We start from the raw sequence: 23,420 nt of genomic DNA, 5'->3' as shown, positions 1-23,420 counted from the left end.
AGTGTAAATAGTAATGACAGCACACAGTACTGAGGTGATTTGTGCAACATGTCAGATTTTTTGCTGAAATTATTCGGGGAAAATTTTCTGTATTTATATCAATTGGGAAAGATTAAATTGACTATATTCTTAATGTAAATGGCAACAAAGGAAAAGACTAGGTGGCCAGTGCTGAAACAATCATAAGTTTCAAAGTTTTTTTATAGTAAAAAGTTACACTATTATGTGGCGGATGAGGGGAATTAAATGCAAGGCTAAATCTGCTAAGGTTGAATACAAAATAATCATTAAATAATTTAGGTTCGCTTTAGTGACTTAATCTTAAAGTTGGCATCAGATCCACAGTTCCACACTACCAAAAGGAGACAAACATGAACACTGCAGACTCCCAAAAACATGTATTAATAACCAGACATTTATTTTGACTCAGTGGTAGAGTGTCCGTCTTAAGTTCGGAGGGTCCCGGGTTCGAACCCTAATCTGGCTGCTACATTTTCTCCTTCTCCTAGCCTGTAACAGTAATTTTCCTGAGGTCCCAACTTCAATCCGTACTTACAGTGGAGGCATTGAAATAAATTTAATTGATCTTGTAATACAAAATAACTTTTCCCAATATAGCTATGTGTTATCAACACCAACCCCTGTGCTTAGTGCATTAAGCAATGTCAGTCGGGGCACAGGGCCTCGTCACAATCTTTTCGTTTTGTAAACACTTGAGGAATTTTACTTCCCCTGCCATAACAATTTATTGCATATAAGTTATAAGAGGATGTCAGCCGGTATATATCATTTCGTCGCATGTATATGCATGCATTTAAACGATGTATACCGTTACCAGTTCTTGCCACGTGGAGGCCTCCTCTTTCAAGAACCAAAATGTTTTTTTGTTTTTTTTATTGTGTGTGTGACCTGCCTGGGTGTGGCATGGCCTTGTTCGACTGTGAACTGGTCGGCGCGGAGATGTTGGTATACTCCTGAAATGGAAACGAATTAAATTAAAATAACATAAGATAATGGTATATTTCCAATTTAATGTCATTATACGAGGAAACATTCGCATGGCGGTATTTTGACCGATATGTATAACTTAAGTATTGTTTTATATGTATAACTTTAGTATTGTTTTATGTATATCGTTGATATCTATCCTTACCTCATTCGTCGTCTGGTGTTGGTCGGACCGTCGCTGGGCAGTAGATCTTGCCGACGGTCTTCAGGAAGGTCGAGCTCGAGATCTCCTGCTCAGCATACTAGAAATAAAGACATAGAAGTGATTACATTTAAAAAAAAATACATTTAAAAAAAACATATTGATAATAAATGTACAATGTACGCATTTCCTTTTATATATTCTTTTATATATTATGGAAGTATATGCTTATCTTAAGTGGATAACAATGATTCTCATTTCAATTCAATAAGTTTTACATACCTGGTCCAACAACGTCTGGATCCTCCCCTGGATGCGGCGGTACACTGTAGTCTGCTGGCGACGCAGGGCCTGCTCGGCTACCAGCCTCATCTGGAGGGTGACGAGGCGGCCTTCCTGGTGAAGCAATGGGACGAGCATGTAGAACGGGAGGTTCGCCCGGCGAGCCTTGGTGTTGATCCTGCGATGCCAACCTATAAACAAAATGAATGATTAATCATGTGATCATAAAACAATTTAACAAATATATAATCAGATATGACTTATTTTAATGAATAAGAACTTTTATTATGACAATATATCAGGCATCGCTTTGCTTTCAATCTGTATTGTGACACCCATTAATATGTACAACGTATACCCTCTACGTCGTTGTTGGTGCGGACGGACTGTCGATGGACGCACCAGTTCGCAGTCGACCAGACACCGCTCCTGAACCAGTATCTAAAAAGTACAAAGGAACAATGCATAAGAGTTTCAATGTATGAACACTGCTTATAAAATAAGAGTATAAATGGAATGACACGTGTAATGTCAGGAAATCGTATGCTTCAGGACATTTTTATCGGTAAATTCTTTCAACGATTAGAAAAACTGTTGAAAAATAAGATTGATTCACAACAAACACATATTTAGAAGTTTTACCTGTCGAGGTAATCGACCAGCTGAGTCAGCTCTGGGGTGTTGGCCAGACGCTTCAGCTTCACAAAGGCGTCGTAAATCTGAGGCGACGGGAGGAACGGCAACGCCATCAACTTCCGGATGTATTCCGCAACACCTGAAAAATTGAAATAAAGTTCAATATTTACAATGCTTATTGTAATAAGATATTACTAGTATATATTTTAAGCATGGTTTTAAATAACTGTTATACACTATGTAATTTTATTATTTTGTAATTGTGATATATGACACTATAATAAACAAATACATTGGTTGATAGATTGTAACTTCTAACGTTTTCGTTAAACGTCTTATATGTGTAAATACAATGTACCTTGACGCTTCCTGAAGGAGGCCCTAAGTCCAAGACTGTCGACCTTGCGGAGTACAGCTTGGGCCCAGTGAAAACTGCAGCCCTTCAGGTCCACACCCGGGAACACGCTCCGGACGGCTCGCCAACATCCTAAAATAGCAAAAAGAAGTTTTCATGATATCACATTTTATAACAATAGCTAATAATAATAGCATTTATATTCATCGCACCATTTGCGTATATATGATCTTTTATATATTTTACTATTGCAACACTTTTATTCTATTTGCAAGCGTGTTTAAGTTGTCGTAGTACATGTTGATTATATCAAATAATTATATCGATCAATTCATATACGTACCAGCCTCGAAGTCCAGCATGAAGCCTTCTACCTCTGGTGGGGATTCCAAACATCATATACGTACCAGCCTCGAAGTCCAGCATGAAGCCTTCTACCTCTGGTGGGGATTCAAAACAGGTGAGTAGGTGTCGCAGAACCTGTGGAATGAAATAATATAATGAATACTACATAAATATAAAAAAGAAATATTAGCATTGCAACTGAAATTCCAAATTATCGCTTTAAAGCCTTGTGACGCTCTCGGGAAAATGCTGTATCAATCTTCTGTCATAAATTTACAGATATTGTCATTACTCACTGCTTCGTAATCCTCAGCTGTCCGACGTGACATCAGTACGAAGCACAGAGGGACCTGCTTCGTACATCCGTCCTGCTGCAGGAAGGCGTGGATTGACCAGAGCTGCTGGAACGGCTCCCGGCGGATCTTGAAGGTCCCGTCACAGTACCATCGTCTCGCCTGCTGCAGAAGCCGAAGCTGGGTAGGTGTGGCAAACATCAGATGACGGTGGCTGCCGACACGGACGTCACCAACGATGAAGTCATCGCAGTCCAGGAACTCGCGATTCACCTGATAATCAAAATAACAATAAAGTTAATACAGAATAGTTTACATGGCTTTAACAACTTTAAGAAATGTACGTCGTAATATTCTACCATGCCATTTTGGCCTTTATCTTCATATAGTAAATACCTCAAAGTCCAAGTCAACCGGCTCTGCGGGCCGAATGTGCTGCCGACATCGGTTGGCGAACCGGATCAGGTTGGCGGGCTTCGGCTCAGCAAGCGGACACTGCTATTTCGCAATGACTGTTCGTTTTATTTGATACGATAGCTATGAATTAAATAAGTGTTACCTTTCGTTGTATTCTAGCACATTGGTGTCTCAACAAATACGGAAAAAATCCAGTCATATTCGATAATCTTCTATTTTTATTATCGTCAAGTTTCTGTCGTTTACAGGTGAACATATCTTCCGGGTCACGTTCTGAAAGCATGCGCTTCCGGTTACGTCATCAAATTCATTTCCCGCGAATATATCTGGGAATCTAATTTTCCTTTTAAAATGAAATGAAATGAAATGAAAGAAATAAAGATTATCTAAATAAAAGAAAAGTTATCAGTTTTGAGTAGAAAATTAAATTCCCTTTGTAAATAATTATCTCAATTTGCTCACCTAAATCTTAACCAATCAAAATGAAAATGATTTAAAATTAACTTTTCGTTTCTTTGATAATCCAAAATTCAAAATTCAAAAGTAAATTTGAACAAGCATTCTGATTGGTTAAATAAATTTCTATAACCAATCAGAATGCTTGTTCAAATTTACCGCGGCTAGCACAACATGGCTACTCAAGGAGAAAATCTTCTATCAGTATGCATAAACAGTCCCGGGGCCGTCGATAGGGTGCTCGTATACATAAAGTAAGCGTATGTAATAGTTGTATTCGGTGATCTGATGAAGCGTACCTCTTGATTAACCCGTGGACTTCGTATTTAAAGCTATGTCCAATAGAGTCAAAGTGTGGTGACCCCGATACGTCAACTTGTCCGACTAAACAAAATCGAGGGGATTTTGAAGTTTCACGCCCGATTTCGTAAACTAATATCGAGAAATCGACAACATGTTATGGCTTATTTTAAAGATTGACCATTTCTCTTCAATTTAAGTCCTACTTCGAAAAAATCAACCCAATACAACCGAAGCTACGGTACTTAGAAATAAATACATCAGATTTCAAGCCTGGGGGAGTTCAGAACCTTTCTCATTTATATGTACCTAAAATTTATGATCACAATATCATTTAGAAGCTTTGCAGTGCTAACTGTTTCAAACGCACAGATGCTTTGATTTGAACAAAGATGGCGACCTGAAGCTGTCAGGCGGTTTGGATTGGAATTAAATTGCGTATATTTCGGCAAGTAAGCATCGTACAATGTTCCCGTGTGGTCAGATCATCTAGTTTTTTCAATACGTATTCAGAACAGTTGTTGTTTAGTCGCTACGGTTATTAACATAAAAATTCGGATTATTATATAAATACTTATTTAATTATCATATTCAATTTACCCACAGTTCAGAAGGTTGATTTAGAGATTTTTAAGTTAAGGTTAAAAGATATGTTCCAGCAAGAATGTTTAACAATAGTAAATAATTCTCCTAAAGGAAATTTGTATAAATATTTAACTTTAGTATGTGTTTCTGTTTGCAACCATATTTACATAAACCCATTAATACTAGATGTTTGAGAAATATTGCCAAAATACGATTATTGGCACATTATTTGCTTATTGAAAAGAGGGAGATATAGAAATTTACAGAGAAATGAACGAATATGCACATTATGTAATAATAACGACATAGAAGATGAATTTCATTTCATAATTAAATGTAATTTTTATAGTGATATTAGATACAAATATTTGAAACCATATTACAGAAGGAACCCGAGTATGTTCAAATTTGTTAAGTTATTAACTACAGAAAGTGTAAAAGAATTGTGTAAGTTAGGGAAATATATCGGTCTAGCCCTTGATAGAAGAAAGTCAAATTTGATTTAAGACCAGATGTATCTTTTGTACTCTCACTCTATCTCATATGTGTATATTGGGTTTGTATGTGGCTGGGGAGGGGTAGGGGATACATGTGAGATTGAATGAATGGTGAGTATGGGCGTAATCTGATTGAAGTTATGCGTAATTAAGTTTCCATCAAACACACTAATTACATATAATTTCAAATAGATTGAATGGGCGAGAGGCGTATGGTGAAAGTTGTGTGCCAGGTAGATACTTGTGCTGTTGTTTGCCTTTGTATATAATGTATCATGTCTTGTGTTATTGTGATAAGTTGTAAAACTTAAGCAATTAAACAATCTGAATCTGAGTCAAAGCGACCGCTGCCAGGTCATAGCCCCGAGTGTTTACCTGTGTTACAATGAAGCTCTGTTTTTATAATAAGACTTCATGCACTAACATACTGTCCGTGATACGATAATTAATCAATCTCAAATACATGTAATAAATTTATGATCGGTATTTAACATCATTAACACTTGTATTGGGTAAAACCGTTACGTGAAACGAAGACTCATTGAAAGGTGCATGTTATTAATTACACACATGATACATTTACGTATTAGGCAGTGATCACAAGAACTTGGTTAATTACACACAGATTAGTTAATAGTGTCTGATACCTCTGATCCACTTAATTAAGCGTCACATTGTTAAGTGAATACGGGTTTAATAATTATCGGACAGCTTGGGTAGATCTCACTTGGGGGTTCTGGTACAGCAAAGTGCATAACGATTCAACACATTAATTGATTATTTCAGATTTTTAACTTACGTATAAATCATTAAAAAAAATCATGAACTGATGGTAAGTTGTACAGACCGCGGGTCTAAGTTACGTAAAAAACGTACATTGCACATAATGGGTCTTTCATTTTAGGGTTTTTAAAACTTTCGCAAAATCCGGGTCTTTTATTTTAGGTATTTAACGTTTGTAATTTCTACTTGTTTTTGAGCCTCCGGGACATGACACGGAAAACTCGTAATCCGGACGGTTTGGGCTGGGAACGAACTTGTAATATATTGATACGTGATACATACCCGGTAATACTTATGCATAACTATATAGGCATACATTCAATAAAGGTGTCTCTATGTAATATAATATAATCTTATACAGACCGCTTTCCTCCACCTTGAAAACCTGGCACGTCCTTAAATGACCCTGGCTGTTAATAGGACGTTAAATAAAAACAAACAAATCAAACCGCAGACCGGAGAATACCTATATGGTCTTGGTCACACAAGGGTGGAGGAGATTCCCCCTCGCGACATGATATCTTCCCACACGCGTATACTCCTATAAATTGAATCTCTTGTATAGCTGATACTGGTATATCATGTTATATCAGTACATTTAACTACGTGTGCATAGCTTATACAAAATTTTTAATTATATACGTTTTTTTAAACAAAACTATTGTATACTTCAGGCAAAGTATAGTTTACACATTTTGTACACAAAAATGGCTGATTTTGTTCTGAACTTATTCATCTCGTCTTCACTAATTTCGAAGGTAATATTTCCTCCAATCAATATTTGTAATAAATAGACACTAAACAGAATACCATTGATGTTGATTATACAGTACCAGAGCTGGTCTCTGAACTCGGAAATATACTTACACTGTTGCACTAGATGTGTCATTGGGTCTTCATAAAAAAATCCACATTTGTGACATAATTCCATCGTAGTCAAGCTACGAATAGGTAACAACTATTTTCATTATATATTGTACATATTCTCTGTATTGAGGAAATCGTAGCGCTAACTTCCATCAAACATAAGGTTCTTGTTTACTTTTGATTTCTCGAAACTTGTAGAAAATATAAAAATAAACATATATCTTTTCAGATTATAAATTAAGTTTGTTAATTTTAATTGTCGTTGCAAGAACACAAGAACAGAATGATTTATACTTAAAATCAGAGGCGTATACTTCACGTTTATTTAACAGGTTTTACGACCGCTATTACGGCCTTTCAGCTGACGAGTATTAAAGTTTTTACAAGAATTTATTTAATATATCTTTGATTCATACAGTTATTACAGTCACAATAATGTATATAAGTGTATATATACGTCTCTGTCTTTTTTTGTACTAATTCATGTTTATAAGTTTCGTTTGAGATTTTGCCGATTTTGTGAGAGAATGGCTGCAGTTCAGTCCCAATATTCTTAAATCAATTGAAATACACTATACTGTTTCTAAGCAATAGATCTAGGTTGTAAATAACATAATTTAACTTGAGGTAACGTTGTTAATTGGAGAATTCACCTGTGACCAATTTTGCGACAGTCGGGGTGTTACACGGTTGGCCGAATCTCGTAATGAACCCCTTGGGGTCAATTAGTGTCACTGACTATAGCTAACCAACACTTTGGTCTGTATATAGGACATTCAACACAAAAGAACTTACATGCAGCACTAGTGTTTGTCAAAATTTGAAGCGTCAAATAGACGAGCTTCTCAAATTATTTTCTGCGTCAATGCACTGATTTAATATATTGAAATTATTATAAAATTAAGGAAACATAAAAACATGCCAGTAAAATGATTTATTCATATCAACAGGAAATCTAGCGCTACAGATTATTTGTATTAATGAAATAATCACAAAATGCAATATGTTCGAATTAGATCATTTTCATTGTAAAGACATTTGCAATAGTCCTAATTTGGCTCGATATATAAAATCACAATCATTTTAAAATTTTATAACTGTAACACATGTACGTAAAGATGCATGTATCTTAGAAGCATAATGCATAACAGATATTTGTCTACAAATATCACAGGGTTATACGAAGGAAAAGTCCAAATACATGGATATATCAGTCGCGCTAAAGGTAAGTATTTTAGAAAAGAATAGTCATTTCTCGGAAGAGACGGATAGCTTGCACTTTCCCTCTTCTTGTTTTCTGCAATGACGCATTTTCATGCTTCAGATAGTTATTTATTCAGGGTACACGTTAATCTGGTCAAATTTCGCTCTGACAGTGATTGTACAACCGGACAACTGGTATGCATTTCGGACAAGCAAGTGTCCATCCTATATCGCGGAACAGCGCGAGTCTTCACGGCCTATCGTGTAGTGGTTGCCCACTCAATATCGCGGATCGTCACGAACCACGATATGACGTGGATTTTTCATATGTCCACGTGATTCGGTGGACTGTGACGGATCACGGTATACCGTGCATGATCGTGGACAGTCTCATATACTGTCAACTTAGGTTACCGAATTCCTGTATCTCATATACTGTACTGTCAACTCGGGCTACCGAATTCCTGTATCTCATATACTGTCGACTCGGACTACCGAATTCCTGTGTATGTAGTGAACTAGGAAATAGATAGGTTGTTTAAGATGTCACTAAGGATATTTAAGAGTTAGTAGGTACGTTTTATCTAAAGACAAGTTTTACCTGTTATGCGTATTATACGATATTGTCATCCAAGTTTATTCGAGTTGCTTCCCTTAGATTAGTTGTTAATTAACCCGTTTTAGGTTTACGTCCTTCATTCGTTGTCTGTGTCAAATAACCGAACGGTAGCCCTGATAGGAGATTTTAATGCAAAAACTGAGAGGAAGCAAGATTATATTGTACCGGATGCTTCCCTTCTTGATATTTTGAGTGTAAATGAAAGTGATGAACTTCATAAAATCATGTATGATTATGAAAAATTGATGTCTAATAACATACCTTTGCAACGTTCTAGTGAATGCACTTCGAAATCAAATATTCACGGTAATAAATTATTGGACTTTTGTAAAAATAATAATATGTATATAGCAAATGGAAGAATTGGGTATGATCGACTACATGGGAAGAACACGTGTCATGACTCCTCATTAATCGATTATTTGCTGCTCACCTCTGATTTGTTTCAAGTAGTAAAAAACTTTAAAGTACTTGATTTTAACCCGGTATTGTCCGATGTACATAACAGAATAGAATTTGAATTTAACATGCAACTCGAACAGGATAACAATAAATATGATAATTCAAATGATAAAAACAGTAGCTATGTGAAATGGAAGGAAGAACTGAAAAATGATTTTACTAATTTCATAGCAACTGATGAAGGTAACCAATTTGCCGAGCTAGAAGAATATGTAAAAACCCTTAAAACTAAACAACCAGATTTGGTAACAGGTGCAGAAATTGATAATGTTTCTAAAAGTATTAGTGCTTTATTCACTACCGCTGCTAACATGTCATTTGGACGTAAACCTGTACACAAAGTCAGAAGAAATGATAATAATAAACCATGGTTTACGGCTAATTGTAGAAAACTTCGTAAAGAATTTCATACTGCCAAACAAAATTATAGCAGAATAAAAAATTTTGCGAATAAAAACGAACTAAAAAGGAGAAGTCGTATTTATAGAAAAGCAGTAAATAAAGAATATAAAAAGTATACATTTAATATGGAGAATAAATTAAGAGACTCTGTAAAAAACAATCCAAAGTTTTTATGGGATATGCTAAATAAGGTCTCAGGCCAATCAAAAACATGTCAAAGTAAAATACCGATAAATGAACTTTACGATTATTTCAAAAAATTGAACTCGGCCAATTATGAAGATGATAATATTGATATTACTTTCTTAGATGATGAGGATGATTTCACTGAAGACCTTAATTCAGAAATTACTGCAGCGGAAATAATAAACGCTATAGAAAATCTTAAAAATAATAAAGCTAGTGGAATTGACGAAATACGAAATGAATACATAAAAAGTACTATAGACATATGTTTGCCTCTATATACAGACCTATTTAATATAATTCTTAATACTGGAAGAGTGCCTCAGGAATGGACTGTAGGTATAATTAAACCAATATATAAGAACAAAGGAGACCCTAGGGACCCAGATAATTATCGAGCGATAACACTTGTATCTTGTTTGGGGAAGGTATTTACCTCTATAGTTAATGATAGATTAACCAAATTGGCCGATAAAATCAATCTAGTGTCATCCGCCCAAGCCGGATTCCGAAAGGGATATTCTACCACCGAAAATATTTTCATATTACATTCATTAATTTCTTTATATTTCTCGAAGGGTAAAAAACTATATTGCTCCTTCATTGATTTTAAAAAGGCGTTCGACACTGTGTGGAGAGCGGGGTTATGGAGAAAACTTCAGAATAGTAGAATAACGGGGAAAATATTCAAGGTCATTTATAATTTTTATCAAAATACAAAATCTTGTGTAATTAACGGTAATGACAAGTCTGATTTCTTCATGTGTGATGTCGGGGTAAAACAAGGGGAAAATTTGTCACCATTTTTGTTTTCCTTGTTTCTTAATGATTTAGAAACTTTTCTTGACCAACATAATGTTCCGTTTTTGAATGATGTATATACACTAAGTGAACAAAACCTGGATTTGTATGTAAAACTGTTTGTTATATTATATGCTGATGATACTGTTCTTATGGCTGAAACACCAGATGGGTTACAGAATGCATTAAACGAATTTCAAAACTATTGTGATGAATGGAAACTTTCGGTTAACACGCAAAAAACAAAAGTAATAATATTTGAAAAAAGAAAAAGTCGAAGAAACGTCAACTTTTTATTCAATAATGAGAGCTTAGATATACAAGACTCCTATACATATCTTGGATTAATGTTAAATTATAATGGTGTTTTCACAAAAGCCAGAAGTAAATTATCGGAACAAGCAAAGAAAGCCATGTACGCATTGTATACAAAAATTAGAAATATTTCATTACCGATAGATCTGCAGTTAAAACTATTTGATGCACTTGTTATGCCAATTTTGTTATATGCATGTGAAATCTGGGGCTACGAAAATACTAAGATTATTGAAAAAATACACTTACAGTTTTGTAAAAGGATTTTAAATGTTCGCACAAGTACGCCAAATTATATGGTATATGGTGAATTGGGTAGGTACCCTTTAGAAATTGAAATATAAACAAGAATGATTATGTTTTGGCATAAACTCATAACAGGTGAAATGAAATTATCTACTACAATGTATAAATTAATGTACAAGTTACATCAGGATTCAGTATTTAGTTCTAGATGGTTATTATATATACGAGACATATTGAACAATACTGGTTTTAATGATATATGGTTACTTCAACATTCTTGTACAAGTAATAGAGAATATCTTAAAATAATCATTAAACAAAGACTTCAAGATCAATTTGTTCAAAAATGGTTTAATGAAATTGATAGCTCCTCGCGAGGACAAGTATATTCTTTGTATAAATCTCAGTTTAATTTTGAACCATACCTATTGAAATTGAATCATAACGACCGAAGATATTTGTGTAAATTTAGAACTTCTAATTTAAAATTTCCTATAGAGACAGGGAGATGGAATAACGTTCCTCGCGAGGAAAGGTTATGTCCTCTCTGTACAAACTGTGTTGGTGATGAGTACCACTATCTATATGTCTGTAAAAATGATTCTGTTGTAGCACTACGAGCAATTTATATACCAAAATATTATTATATTAATCCTAATTGTGACAAAATGAAAGGAATGTTCTCTATATGTAATTCAGGTTTGTTAAGTAAAGTAAGTCGTTTTATCCAAAGAGTAATTAAGCTTTTAAGTATGTAAAGAACATTAGAATAATTCATGATTTGTATGATTTATCTTGATTTGTCTATTGATTACTTTGTCCATCCAATAGTTCTCTTTTTCCCCTTTATGACCTCTTGTTACATATGTATATATGTCATGAGTGAACCAATAAAATCTTGTGAAATCTTGTGAAATCTTGTGGTAGCACTGAATGTCAGTCGTTATTATGTAGCACACGGTTCGTGGGACCAGTGGTCAGTGCCTTTGGCTATAATTAGAAATGACAATACAGGGATTTAGAGACGCTCATGGGATATTTTGGGTTAAAGGTCAGGATAAGTCAATTGACAACATCTTCAAATATTACAAATTAATTGAAATTATTTGGTATAAAGGACAAATTATCATGAATTTGACAGTTTAACCCAAAAGTTAAAAAAAAACTCAACATTTCGGTTATTTACATTCAAGTGCATTCAAGTGTCCCGATTCATCGGTCCATTAGGAAAAGTTTCTTAAATCACGTTAAATTGCAGAGACGAACCTACCAACGAATCGCAACATCCTTCCCATCGGAGTCGACTACCAAGGACTCGTCAGTGTTACACGCGTATCACATCGAATTCTTCCACCTGACAGTTTTGGCGTAAGGCGATTTGTTTCATCATGCATTAGTTCCTGTTCAGGGTCTTGTAACGATATTTTTGAAGCACTGTCAAAATTTAGTGAAGTCATAAACCGTGTATATATATCCAGGGACATTATTATACGTCCCTGATATATCGGGTATCATACATGTAATTAAAAAATGTATACCATATGTTCATGTATATGTAATCTCATGTCAGTTACCTGTCTGTTGGTCACTCTATTTTTATTTGTTTGTATTGTATTCAGTGTTGCCCCATTTTGGATGGAATTAAAAAGAACATACTGAATTGAATATTGCTTCACATCGACGGTCAAGAATAGGTGTACAAATATAGACGCCAAACCGACACGTAACAGCACAGTCGATAGGCTATTAAAATAATCTACACAACGTCTATGACTAAGATTCGTGTTCTTCTTTAATCAAACCATGACTCTTTCTGGTATAGAGGTACAAATATGAAGTGGTATCATCATCGATACTCGCGGGGTTACGATCACAATACGCTTTCCGCGATACATAGGGTCTAGTTAGTAATAACGACGGTAAAGTCCAATATAGGTACTGGATATAAGTCAGCTGGGATGATTTTTTGTTCGTAAATTAAAGAGGCTTGCCCGCAGAGAGATCAGAAAAATTGGCTAATAGAAAAAGATTTTTTACACATGACAGATTGTTGGAATTGTTGAGTTTTTCATTTTATTTTCCTCATAAAACGCTGAAAAGTGATATTAAAACCTCATTTTTAAATATTATTTATTTAATCGCAACCCGCAATAAGTCTAATTTGATTGACACATCAAAGAAACAAGCACGTGCACAGTGCCGCACAGTGATAACTTCAAAGGCAGCGGCGATTTACAAAGAAGATTTGCCGTTATATTCCATACATTTCCCTCTCCGGTTGAGTTTTAAAACGTATTTTAAATACATATTCTGTAATTGTTTTCAAGAAAAAAAGTCGGAAAGCCTCTAATTTTGTCACATAGAAACGTGTACTGAAGTTTATTTAGTGATCGGAGATGTGCCGTTTACCGGTCCGTCTGCGGGTAAGCCTCTTTAGGAATTATATTGTGATTTATTTTCTCGGTAAATACCATTATAGACACGACTATTATCCTAGAGTGAGCCATAGGAAAACTTTTAGTACTCGTGTTCTACTTGTGTTCTCCTACAGGATTTTTTTAAATACGCGAAGTCCTACCCATCTTACAAAATGTAAACCTTACACACGATATCACAGATACACTTTTTTCACTTTAATTTGTCTTGCGTGTAACTTTTGACACCTTTATTTTATATTTATAATGGAATGCAAATCCTCGATTCTTCACTTACAATGTTACTGTAGGATATAGTCGAGGATATCTCTGACGCCGATCGAAACACGATTTTTTTTAATCATGATCAAGATGCTACAACAACGTTTTCTTTCAAGAGGGGATGTGAGGTCGGATAAATCAGCGACGTATACATGTTCCTGGTATCACGTGCAATACACGTGTTTCTTTGATGTCGTTATGACGGAGGGTTGCTGTGATTCGATAGCGGACTGATGATAATCCCCGTCCCTAATTTCTGTTCTGAACCGTGGATCCCGTACACTTCAATGCAGTTTATTGTAGAAGTGTTTCTACAATTAACATAATAATTTTTTTAATGAAATCTTGAATAATAATAAAATCAACAGTAATGTGATTTTTCACGGCAATATGCCAATAACTAAATAGTAATGACCATCATCTCCGAAGCATTGCGTGAAATATCATTGGCTGACATCCACCAGTATTATCGAAATATTGAATATTTAAATGTTTCAATTGGACCTCAAGTTCAACGTAAGTTAATGAAAAATACAAAGTAAACTTATTATTGTAGTTATTGTTTCTAAGATACATATTTTGATATTCCGAAACGTCTTCTTCATTCTCACATTTTTTTTTAAATAGTAACAAAAACAGGTTACATTTAAAAAAGTTCTAATAAACTATCCAAGTTTTTGGCCAAAATACCATACAAGCAAGTGTCATTACTCATTTTTTTTATATTTATTATGTTTCGTTCTGTGATGTAAGATTTTAAACTTATTGGGTAGGCTTATCTATTAAAGATTTTTTTTATATGGTTATAAAAGCCTATCTAACACTCTTTCCCTCGTATTCTTTTTAAAATTCTGCAAATCAACGCGTACTTTTAAGCTACTCGCTACTTAAAATGTGATTGTGATATGTTGAACACTTGATGAAAACACCATTTTAAAACTACATGTAAAAAAATTCTAGGTGCTTGCATAAAAAATCAATTTTGAAAAAAATGATTCGGACATTTTGACCGACTATTTTAGCCCCGCCTACTTGCAAAACTGCAAGTACATTGTACGTCAATCGAACGTTTGTATTCGAACTTGTAGTGTTTCACTGATTGGTTAATCAATCAGAAACGTTTGCCTTTTGAGAGTCGCCGAGCAGTGTGGGACATCAAAGGGATCCAAACTATTTACTGTTAGTTCTTTTGCTAAATAATATGCGGTATTGCTGTAGGATTAAATTGTTCCTTCGGGATTTCCATGTGGATTAATAATTATAAGTAAACTTTATATCCTGCGTTGAATTATGTTTATCACACCACAACCATCCCAAAACGAACTTTCACGTCCAGTGTTTATGGAGCGGATGTTACATATATCGATCTTATAAAGTCAACTCAGGCTACCGAATTCCTGTATCTCATAATGTCAACTCGGGTTATTGAATTCCTGTATCTCATATACTGTCAGCTCAGGCTACCGAATTCCTGTATCTCATATACTGTCAGCTCAGGCTACCGAATTCCTGTATCTCATATACTGTCAGCTCAGGCTTCCGAATTCCTATATGTCATATACTGTCAACTCGGACAACCGAATTCCTGTATCTCATATACTGTCAGCTCAGGCTTCCGAATTCCTGTATCTCATATACTGTCAACTCGGACTACCGAATTCCTGTATCTCATATATTGTCAATTAGGGCTACCGAGTTCCTGTATCTCGTTTACAGTCAACTCCGGCTACCGAATTGTTGTATCTCGTATACTGTCAACTCAGGTTACCGAATTCCTGTATCTAATAAACTGTCAATTCAGGCTACCGACTTCCTGTATTTCATATACATCATATACTGTCAACTCTCGCTGAGCTTGTACATTGACTGAAATAACATAAAACGACAAATTGTTATCGATTCAAGAAATATTTATTACATAAAAGCCGTAAATACACTACACGTTACATAGATTAAAACAGGTGATACTACTAATGACGTCACGTGACCTGTGTATGTTAACTTAAAAAAAAAAACTTTCTCTGGATCAATTAAATTCGAATGGAACGAGCCACCTGAAGAGGTAGGGGGAGTCAGGTTATACACATAAAACAGATGCAGGGATGTTGATTTCAGATTTCATTACAGTAGTTGAAATGTATCACAGTGACGTGGCTATAATTCCGCGGTCTGTGTGTATTGATAAAATTATATTTACAGTACATTTAACGGTAAACACATTCTACATGTTGTAAAACAGTAGTTAAAATGTATCACAGGGACATGTTTATGAAATTATAATGACCGTACATTTAACGGTAAACACATTATATATGTTGAGAAACCGGTATCACAGCGACATGTTTACACAATTATATTTACAGTACATTTAACAATAAATTGATTACATGCCTTTTACATATTATTATAAATGTATGATGATATAACAATGTAAAGTTAATGTTGTTTAAGTCCACTGATATAAACTGTCTGTATCCTCACTCAAGGTTGAGTCACTCAGTCACTATAATACTTGAGGAGTTTGAGTCCCGTACTCTCCTGTATCTAACACTAATTCATGACCACAACACATCACCCTTCTGTATACCTACTACTCCCTGTCGTCCTTTGTTTGTGTGAAGTGTTTTTATGTACTTCCCTGCTCCACTTATCAGTTCTATTGTGTTCCTTGTCTCGTCAGCAATAACAATATTACCCTTACTGTCATATACAACTGTACGAGGACCAAACTCGTCTGGTGTGACTGACCCCTGTACCTGTATCCCCTCCCCCCGGGCCTGTATCCCCTCCCCCTGGTAGTTGACCAGGAGCTGGAGTGTTGAGTTGTACACAATGATACGTTTATAACCCACTACTACAGCTATATTACCTGTAACACCACATTGTGATATTGACCGTACGTCCCCCTCCACAATGTCTGTATGTAACACCTGACCGTCCACTGTATACACCCCCACCTTGTACCCCTGTCTATCATCCCCTGTACCCACCACTACCCGACCCTCCCTGGTCACACACAGACTGACTGGGCCATCCTCTGTAGTGAATCTTGTGACTGGTTTATGTGATGTAGATACTTCACAGATAGTGTTATCCCCATAACAACAGAACCACAGACGACCTGTGGTGGGGTCCAGACTGATGTCCTGTATGTCACTGCTGTGTCGTACCGTCTGTATGACCTGACCTTGGTTGTCGATGAGATTTACTGTGTTGGTGTCATAGTCACACAGCCACGCACGTCCATCAGATGTAGGACAGATCGATCTGATGTTACTCCGGGTATGGGAACTGGGACATGACGGTTGGACGGTCACGAAGTTTGTACCGGACTTCTCCAGTGGACGCTTGACCAGCCTCTGTAGACTGTTTTGGTCGGACTACTGGACGTTGGTCGGAGTGACCACTAGTTGCCGATCCTGCCTGGAGATGGTCAGTAGTAAGTTTGAGGTTCCCGAGGGCCTGTTTTAGGTGACTTAGTCTGTCTATACCCGGAGTAAACTGTGCCATGTCTATGTTAGGTGTCGGTGGGATGTCTGGATCCATTTCCCGGATTTCTGTTACCGAGTCGTACACGAGTACACTGGTTCCTGTCTGGAGAGTCTGTTTATACTCTGATGAGAGTTCCCTCAAAGTTTTCAGTCTACTCTCCAGGTCTGTGATGTGGGTCTGTATTAGGTCCATGGCCGCCACCTCCATCTTGTCACAAAGTGCGATATAATCCTCAGTGATTTTGTCTAACTCTAACTTACATTTTTTAGTATTGTCGATGATGTTTTTGCGAAGTTTATCGTACATAGGTTTACATGAAGTCTTTTTTGTTCGAGATGAGATGATTTCTTGGTTAAGTTTTGGAATATTTACATTTTCTGTTTCATTGACAAAGTCCTGGAGTATTTGATTGTGTCGTGTTTTGATGTCAGATATCTCCAGAAAACTGTTTATATGTTCTTTATGGAGAGTGATAGAACATTTTGTACAGATTAACATTTTACAGTCCTGACATAAAAATACGACTTCATTTTGTTTGTGGACATCACACTTTACTTGTCCTTTGGGTCTAATAGGACGCTGTGCTTTGATAATTGAGCGGCCGAGTTTTGAAGCCATGACTATTAGTAATATAACGTGACAAGATGGAGTTCGGCGACACTCTGGATCCTCTTGTGTATCTGTGTATCTGTATAACAAAGAAATGACGCAATAAGTAACACACATCTACATTGTTATATGTACAGTTATATATTGGATTCTAAAAAATCTCAATACGTCATCAGTTAGTTCACACACTTTTGGCGAGAAAAATATCGTTAGTTGTTCTGAAGTAAGTCAGCCGTAGTAAGGTATTAACACCGTCATGATTTAAACTGATATAGGCCCAAAGTACCCGTTGTATCTGTTGTTTGACGAAAACAGTCACAGTCTAGTTTATTCCTGTCTTAGTTTTTTCAAACACCCCGGGACAAGTATCCATTTATATTACATGGAGTGGATGTTATTTCAATATACAATGCCTAATAATCTGGTATTTTACAATTCCATTGTGCTATTTATGTAAATTGACCACACACACACTCCAAAATACGGTGGTTCACACCGACACATGACATATTGAATAAAATATTGTCTATTTTCTAGGAAATTCCAGTATGACTAGGAAAATAATCACTGATGACTCTGCTTATGAAGAAATATAAAAAAAGAGTACTTCTAACACATAGGAAACTGAGACCAGAGAACCTCTTGTGCAGTCGTACTGTCAGGATAGTTTATCATTAGTGATCTGAATATCATAGCCTTCCATACGGTGAACCTCTTGTGCAGTCGTACTGTCAGGATAGTTTATCATTAGTGATCTGAATATCATAGCCTTCCATACGGTGCTCAGTGAGGTAGCCACCAACTACTACAGAGACATATCGTTTTTAAATGAGCCCTATAACTGTTCACGGGATGATAAACCCAGTAATTTATTAAACATATAAAAGTGTATACACAAGGATAGTTGGATCAAATGGGAGCTTGAGCCCGAAAAAGAGATTAAATAAAAAAAGGACGAAAATTAAAAAAAAAAAAAAAACGTACTGTATACTTACCGACTAATGCAAGTCCAGTTTATCGTCAGATATTTGATGTGCTCGGTTTTCTCAGCTCTTTGTTGAAGAATGATGTCGTCTGAGAGACAGGGAGGTAGTGCCTGGTGGATTAAATCGTATGTAAAATTAAAATATTTATTTGGCTTAAAAACATCACATACATAACAGGTCAATACTGCCATGAATCAGATAGAGCTTTGTATAATAACACCAGTGTGATGTGTGTAATAATACCATTGTGATGTGTGTAATAAACCATGAGTGATGTGTGTAATAACACCAGTGTGATGGTTGTAATAACACCAGTGTGATATGTGTAATAACACCAGTGTGATGTAACAACATCAGTGTAATGTGTGTAATAACACCAGTGTTATATGTATATATTAACACCAGTGTGATGTATGTAATAACCTTTGCGGTGTGTGTAATAAGTGTGGTGTTTAATACCAACAGTGTGATGCGTGTAATAACACCAGTATGATGTGTGTAATAACACTAGTGTGATGTCTTAATAACATCAGTGTGATGTGTGTTATCAATTCAGTGTAATATGTATAATAACACTAGTATGATGTCTGTAATAACACCAGTGTGATGTGTGTAATGAAATCAGTGCGATGTGCGTAATAACACCAGTGTGATGTATGTAATAACACCAGTGTAATGTATGTAATAACACCAGTGTGATGTGTGTAATAACACCAGCGCTATGTGTGTAATAACACCAGTGTTATGGTTGTAATAACACCAGTGTGATGTAACAACATCAGTGTAATGTGTGTAATAACACCAGTGTTATATGTAAATATTAACACCAGTGTGATGTATGTAATAACCTTTGCGGTGTGTGTAATAAGTGTGGTGTTTAATACCAACAGTGTGATGCGTGTAATAACACCAGTGTGATGCGTGTAATAACATCAGTGTGATGTGTGTTATCAATTCACTGTAATATGTATAATAACACTAGTATGATGTCTGTAATAACACCAGTGTGATGTGTGTAATGCAATCAGTGCGATGTGCGTAATAACATAAATGTGATGTGTGTAATAACACCAGTGTGATGTGTGTAATAACACCAGTGTGATATGTGTAATAACACCAGCGTGATGTGTGTAATAACACCAGTGTGATGTGTGTAATAACACCAGTGTGATGTGTGTAATAACACCAGTGTGATGTGTGTAATAACACCAGTGTGATGTGTGTAATAACACCAGTGTGATGTGTGTAATAACACCAGTGTGATGTGTGTAATAACACCAGTGTGATGTGTGTAATAACACCAGTGTGATGTGTGTAATAACACCAGTGTGATGTGTATAATAACACCAGTGTGATGTGTGTAATAACACCAGTGTGATGTTTGTAATAACACCAGTGTGATGTGTGTAATAACACCAGTGTGATGTGTGTAATAACACCAGTGTGATGTGTGTAATAACACCAGTGTGATGTGTGTAATAACACCAGTGTGATGTGTGTAATACCACCAGTGTGATGTGTGTAATAACACCAGTGTGATGTGTAATAACACCAGTGTGATGTGTGTAATAACACCAGTGTGATGTGTGTAATAACACCAGTGTGATGTGTGTAATACACAGTGTGATGTGTGTAATAACACCAGTGTGATGTGTGTAATAACACCAGTGGTGATGTGTAATAACACCAGTGTGATGTGTGTAATAACACAGTGTGATGTGTGTAATAACACCAGTGTGATGTGTGTAATAACACCAGTGTGATGTGTGTAATAACACCAGTGTGATGTGTGTAATAACACCAGTGTGACGTGTGTTAATAACACCAGTGTGATGTGTGTAATAACACCAGTGTGATGTGTATAATAACACCAGTGTGATGTGTGTAATAACACCAGTGTGATGTGTGTAATAACACCAGTGTGATGTGTATAATAACACCAGTGTGATGTGTGTAATAACACCAGTGTGATGTGTGTAATAACACCAGGGTGATGTGTGTAATAACACCAGTGTGATGTGTATAATAACACCAGTGTGATGTGTGTAATAACACCAGTGTGATGTGTGTAATAACACAGTGTGACATGTGTAATAACACCAGTGTGATGTGTGTAATAACACCAGTGTGATGTGTGTAATAACACCAGTGTGATGTGTGTAATAACACCAGTGTGATGTGTGTAATAACACCAGTGTGATGTGTGTAATAACACCAGTGTGATGTGTAATAACACCAGTGTGATGTGTGTAATAACACCAGTGTGATGTGTGTAATAACACCAGTGTGATGTGTGTAATAACACCAGTGTGATGTGTGTAATAACACCAGTGTGATGTGTGTAATAACACCAGTGTGATGTGTGTAATAACACCAGTGTGATGTGTGTAATAACACCAGTGTGATGTGTGTAATAACACCAGTGTGATGTGTATAATAACACCAGTGTGATGTGTATAATAACACCAGTGTGATGTGTGTAATAACACCAGTGTGATGTGTGTAATAACACAGTGTGATGTGTATAATAACACCAGTGTGATGTGTGTAATAACACCAGTGTGATGTGTGTAATAACACCAGTGTGATGTGTGTAATAACACCAGTGTGATGTGTATAATAACACCAGTGTGATGTGTGTAATAATACCATTGTGATGTGTGTAATAAACCATGAGTGATGTGTGTAATAACACCAGTGTTATGGTTGTAATAACACCAGTGTGTTTTGTGTTTTTTTGGAATGTAACAACATCCAGTGAAGGATGTAAGAACCACCGTGTTAGATGTAACATTAAACCAGTGTGATGTATGGAATACCTTTGCGGCCTTGTGGTAATAAGTGTGTGTTTTAATCCCAACAGTTGATGCGTGAATAACACCCAGTGTGATGCGTGTAATAACATTCCGGGTGAAGTGTGTTATCATTCAGTGTATATTGTATAATAACACTAGTATGATGTCTGTACTACCACCAGTGTTGATGTGTGTAACTTGCAACAGTGCGAGGTGGCGTAATAACATAAATGTTGAGTGGTAATATAAACACAGTGTGATGTGTGTGTAATAACACCAGTGTGATGTGTGTAATAAACACCAGTGTGATGTGTGTAATAACACCAGTGTGATGTGTGTAATAACACAGTGTGATGTGTATAATAACACCAGTGTGATGTGTGTAATAACACCAGTGTGATGTGTGTAATAACACCAGTGTGATGTGTGTAATAACACCAGTGTGATGTGTGTAATAACACCAGTGTGATGTGTGTAATAACACCAGTGTGATGTGTAATAACACCAGTGTGATGTGTGTAATAACACAGTGTGATGTGTATAATAACACCAGTGTGATGTGTAATAACACCAGTGTGATGTGTATAATAACACCAGTGTGATGTGTGTAATAACACCAGTGTGATGTGTATAATAACACAGTGTGATGTGTATAATAACACAGTGTGATGTGTGTAATAACACCAGTGTGATGTGTGTAATAACACCAGTGTGATGTGTGTAATAACACCAGTGTGATGTGTGTAATAACACCAGTGTGATGTGTGTAATAACACCAGTGTGATGTGTGTAATAACACCAGTGTGATGTGTGTAATAACACCAGTGTGATGTGTGTAATAACACCAGTGGAGGTGTGTTAATACCAACAGTGTGATGTGGGTAATAAACCCAGCGTGATGTGTATAATAACACCAGTGTGAGTGTGTAATAACACCAGGTGACGTGTGTTATAATAACCACGGTGATGTGTATAATAACACCAGTGTGCTATGTGTAATAACACCAGTGTGATATGTGTACTAACACCCAGTGTGATGTGTGTAATAACACCAGCTGATTTGTATATAACACAGTGTGAGTGTGTAATAACACCAGTGTGATGTGTGTAATACACCTAGCTGTGATGTGTGTAATAACACCATTGTGATGTGTGTAATAACACCAGTGTGATGTGTGTAATAACACACAGTGTGAGTGTAATAACACCAGTGTGATGTGTTAATACCCAGTGTGATTGTGTAATAAACCAGTGTGATGTGTGTATAGGTGGTGGTAAAACCCAGTGTGATTGTGTAATAACACCAGTGTGATTGTGTGTAATAACACCAGGGTGGATCAGTGTGAATGTGTGTAATAACACCAGTGTGATGTGTGTAATAACACAAGTGTGATGATACGTGTGTGTTAATAACACAGTGTGATTGTGTATAAAGTAATGTGTAATAACACAGTGTGATGTGTGTAATAACACAGTGTGATGTGTGTAATAACACCAGTGTGATGTGTATAATAACACAGTGTGATGTGTATAATAACACCATTGTGGGTGGTGTGTATAATAACACAGTGTGATGTGTATAATAACACCATTTGATTGTAACACCAGTGGTATTGTGTATAAACGTGTGATGTGTGTATCA

General features: G+C 36.1%; 3 protein-coding genes across 4 annotated transcripts; 1 reads left to right on the top strand and 2 right to left on the bottom strand.

The window, feature by feature from the left end:
- Positions 1–1,414: 1,414 nt before the first annotated feature.
- LOC117341870 lies at positions 1,415–2,554 on the bottom strand. The gene is made up of 4 exons (XM_033903731.1): positions 2,482–2,554; positions 2,075–2,207; positions 1,791–1,873; positions 1,415–1,623 (listed from the first exon to the last, which is right to left on the bottom strand). The coding sequence occupies exons 1-4, from the start codon at positions 2,552–2,554 to the stop codon at positions 1,415–1,417; spliced, it is 498 nt and encodes a 165-aa protein (XP_033759622.1).
- LOC117341661 lies at positions 2,500–3,338 on the top strand. Its single transcript, XM_033903523.1, has 2 exons — positions 2,500–2,883; positions 3,082–3,338. Exons 1-2 carry the CDS (start codon positions 2,721–2,723, stop codon positions 3,267–3,269), a joined length of 351 nt encoding a protein of 116 aa, XP_033759414.1. The 5' UTR covers positions 2,500–2,720; the 3' UTR covers positions 3,270–3,338.
- Positions 3,339–15,788: 12,450 nt separating this feature from the next.
- Positions 15,789–19,189, bottom strand: LOC117342260. 2 transcript variants are annotated; one of them, XM_033904347.1, is made up of 2 exons: positions 18,993–19,189; positions 15,789–18,076 (listed from the first exon to the last, which is right to left on the bottom strand). In XM_033904347.1, the coding sequence occupies exons 1-2, from the start codon at positions 19,172–19,174 to the stop codon at positions 17,170–17,172; spliced, it is 1,089 nt and encodes a 362-aa protein (XP_033760238.1). In that variant the 5' UTR covers positions 19,175–19,189; the 3' UTR covers positions 15,789–17,169. The 2 variants fall into 2 exon arrangements, with proteins under 2 accessions (XP_033760238.1, XP_033760239.1); XM_033904348.1 differs by having other exon boundaries at positions 18,982–19,110.
- Positions 19,190–23,420: the final 4,231 nt, after the last annotated feature.

Source organism: Pecten maximus, chromosome 14 (assembly GCF_902652985.1).
Source record: "Pecten maximus chromosome 14, xPecMax1.1, whole genome shotgun sequence".
Lineage (NCBI taxonomy): Eukaryota > Metazoa > Mollusca > Bivalvia > Pectinida > Pectinidae > Pecten > Pecten maximus.
Note: the sequence above shows the minus strand (reverse complement) of the source record. Positions and strands in the feature narration are given on the sequence as shown.

Bases quoted from the DNA above. Each gene is read 5' to 3' on its own strand.
- LOC117341870 (XM_033903731.1), bottom strand. From the start codon at position 2,554: ATGTTGGCGAGCCGTCCGGAGCGTGTTCCCGGGTGTGGACCTGAAGGG. The intron at 2,208-2,481 runs GTACTCCGCAAG...TCAATTTTTCAG, and splicing joins GTTTTCACTGGGCCCAAGCT to GTGTTGCGGAATACATCCGG. The intron at 1,874-2,074 runs GTAAAACTTCTA...TGTACTTTTTAG, and splicing joins CTGGTCGATTACCTCGACAG to ATACTGGTTCAGGAGCGGTG.
- LOC117341661 (XM_033903523.1), top strand. From the start codon at position 2,721: ATGTTGATTATATCAAATAATTATATCGATCAATTCATATACGTACCA. The intron at 2,884-3,081 runs GTGAGTAGGTGT...CGTAATCCTCAG, and splicing joins CTGGTGGGGATTCAAAACAG to CTGTCCGACGTGACATCAGT.
- LOC117342260 (XM_033904347.1), bottom strand. From the start codon at position 19,174: ATGGCAGTATTGACCTGTTATGTATGTGATGTTTTTAAGCCAAATAAA. The intron at 18,077-18,992 runs GTAAGTATACAG...TTTGTTATACAG, and splicing joins AACTGGACTTGCATTAGTCG to ATACACAGATACACAAGAGG.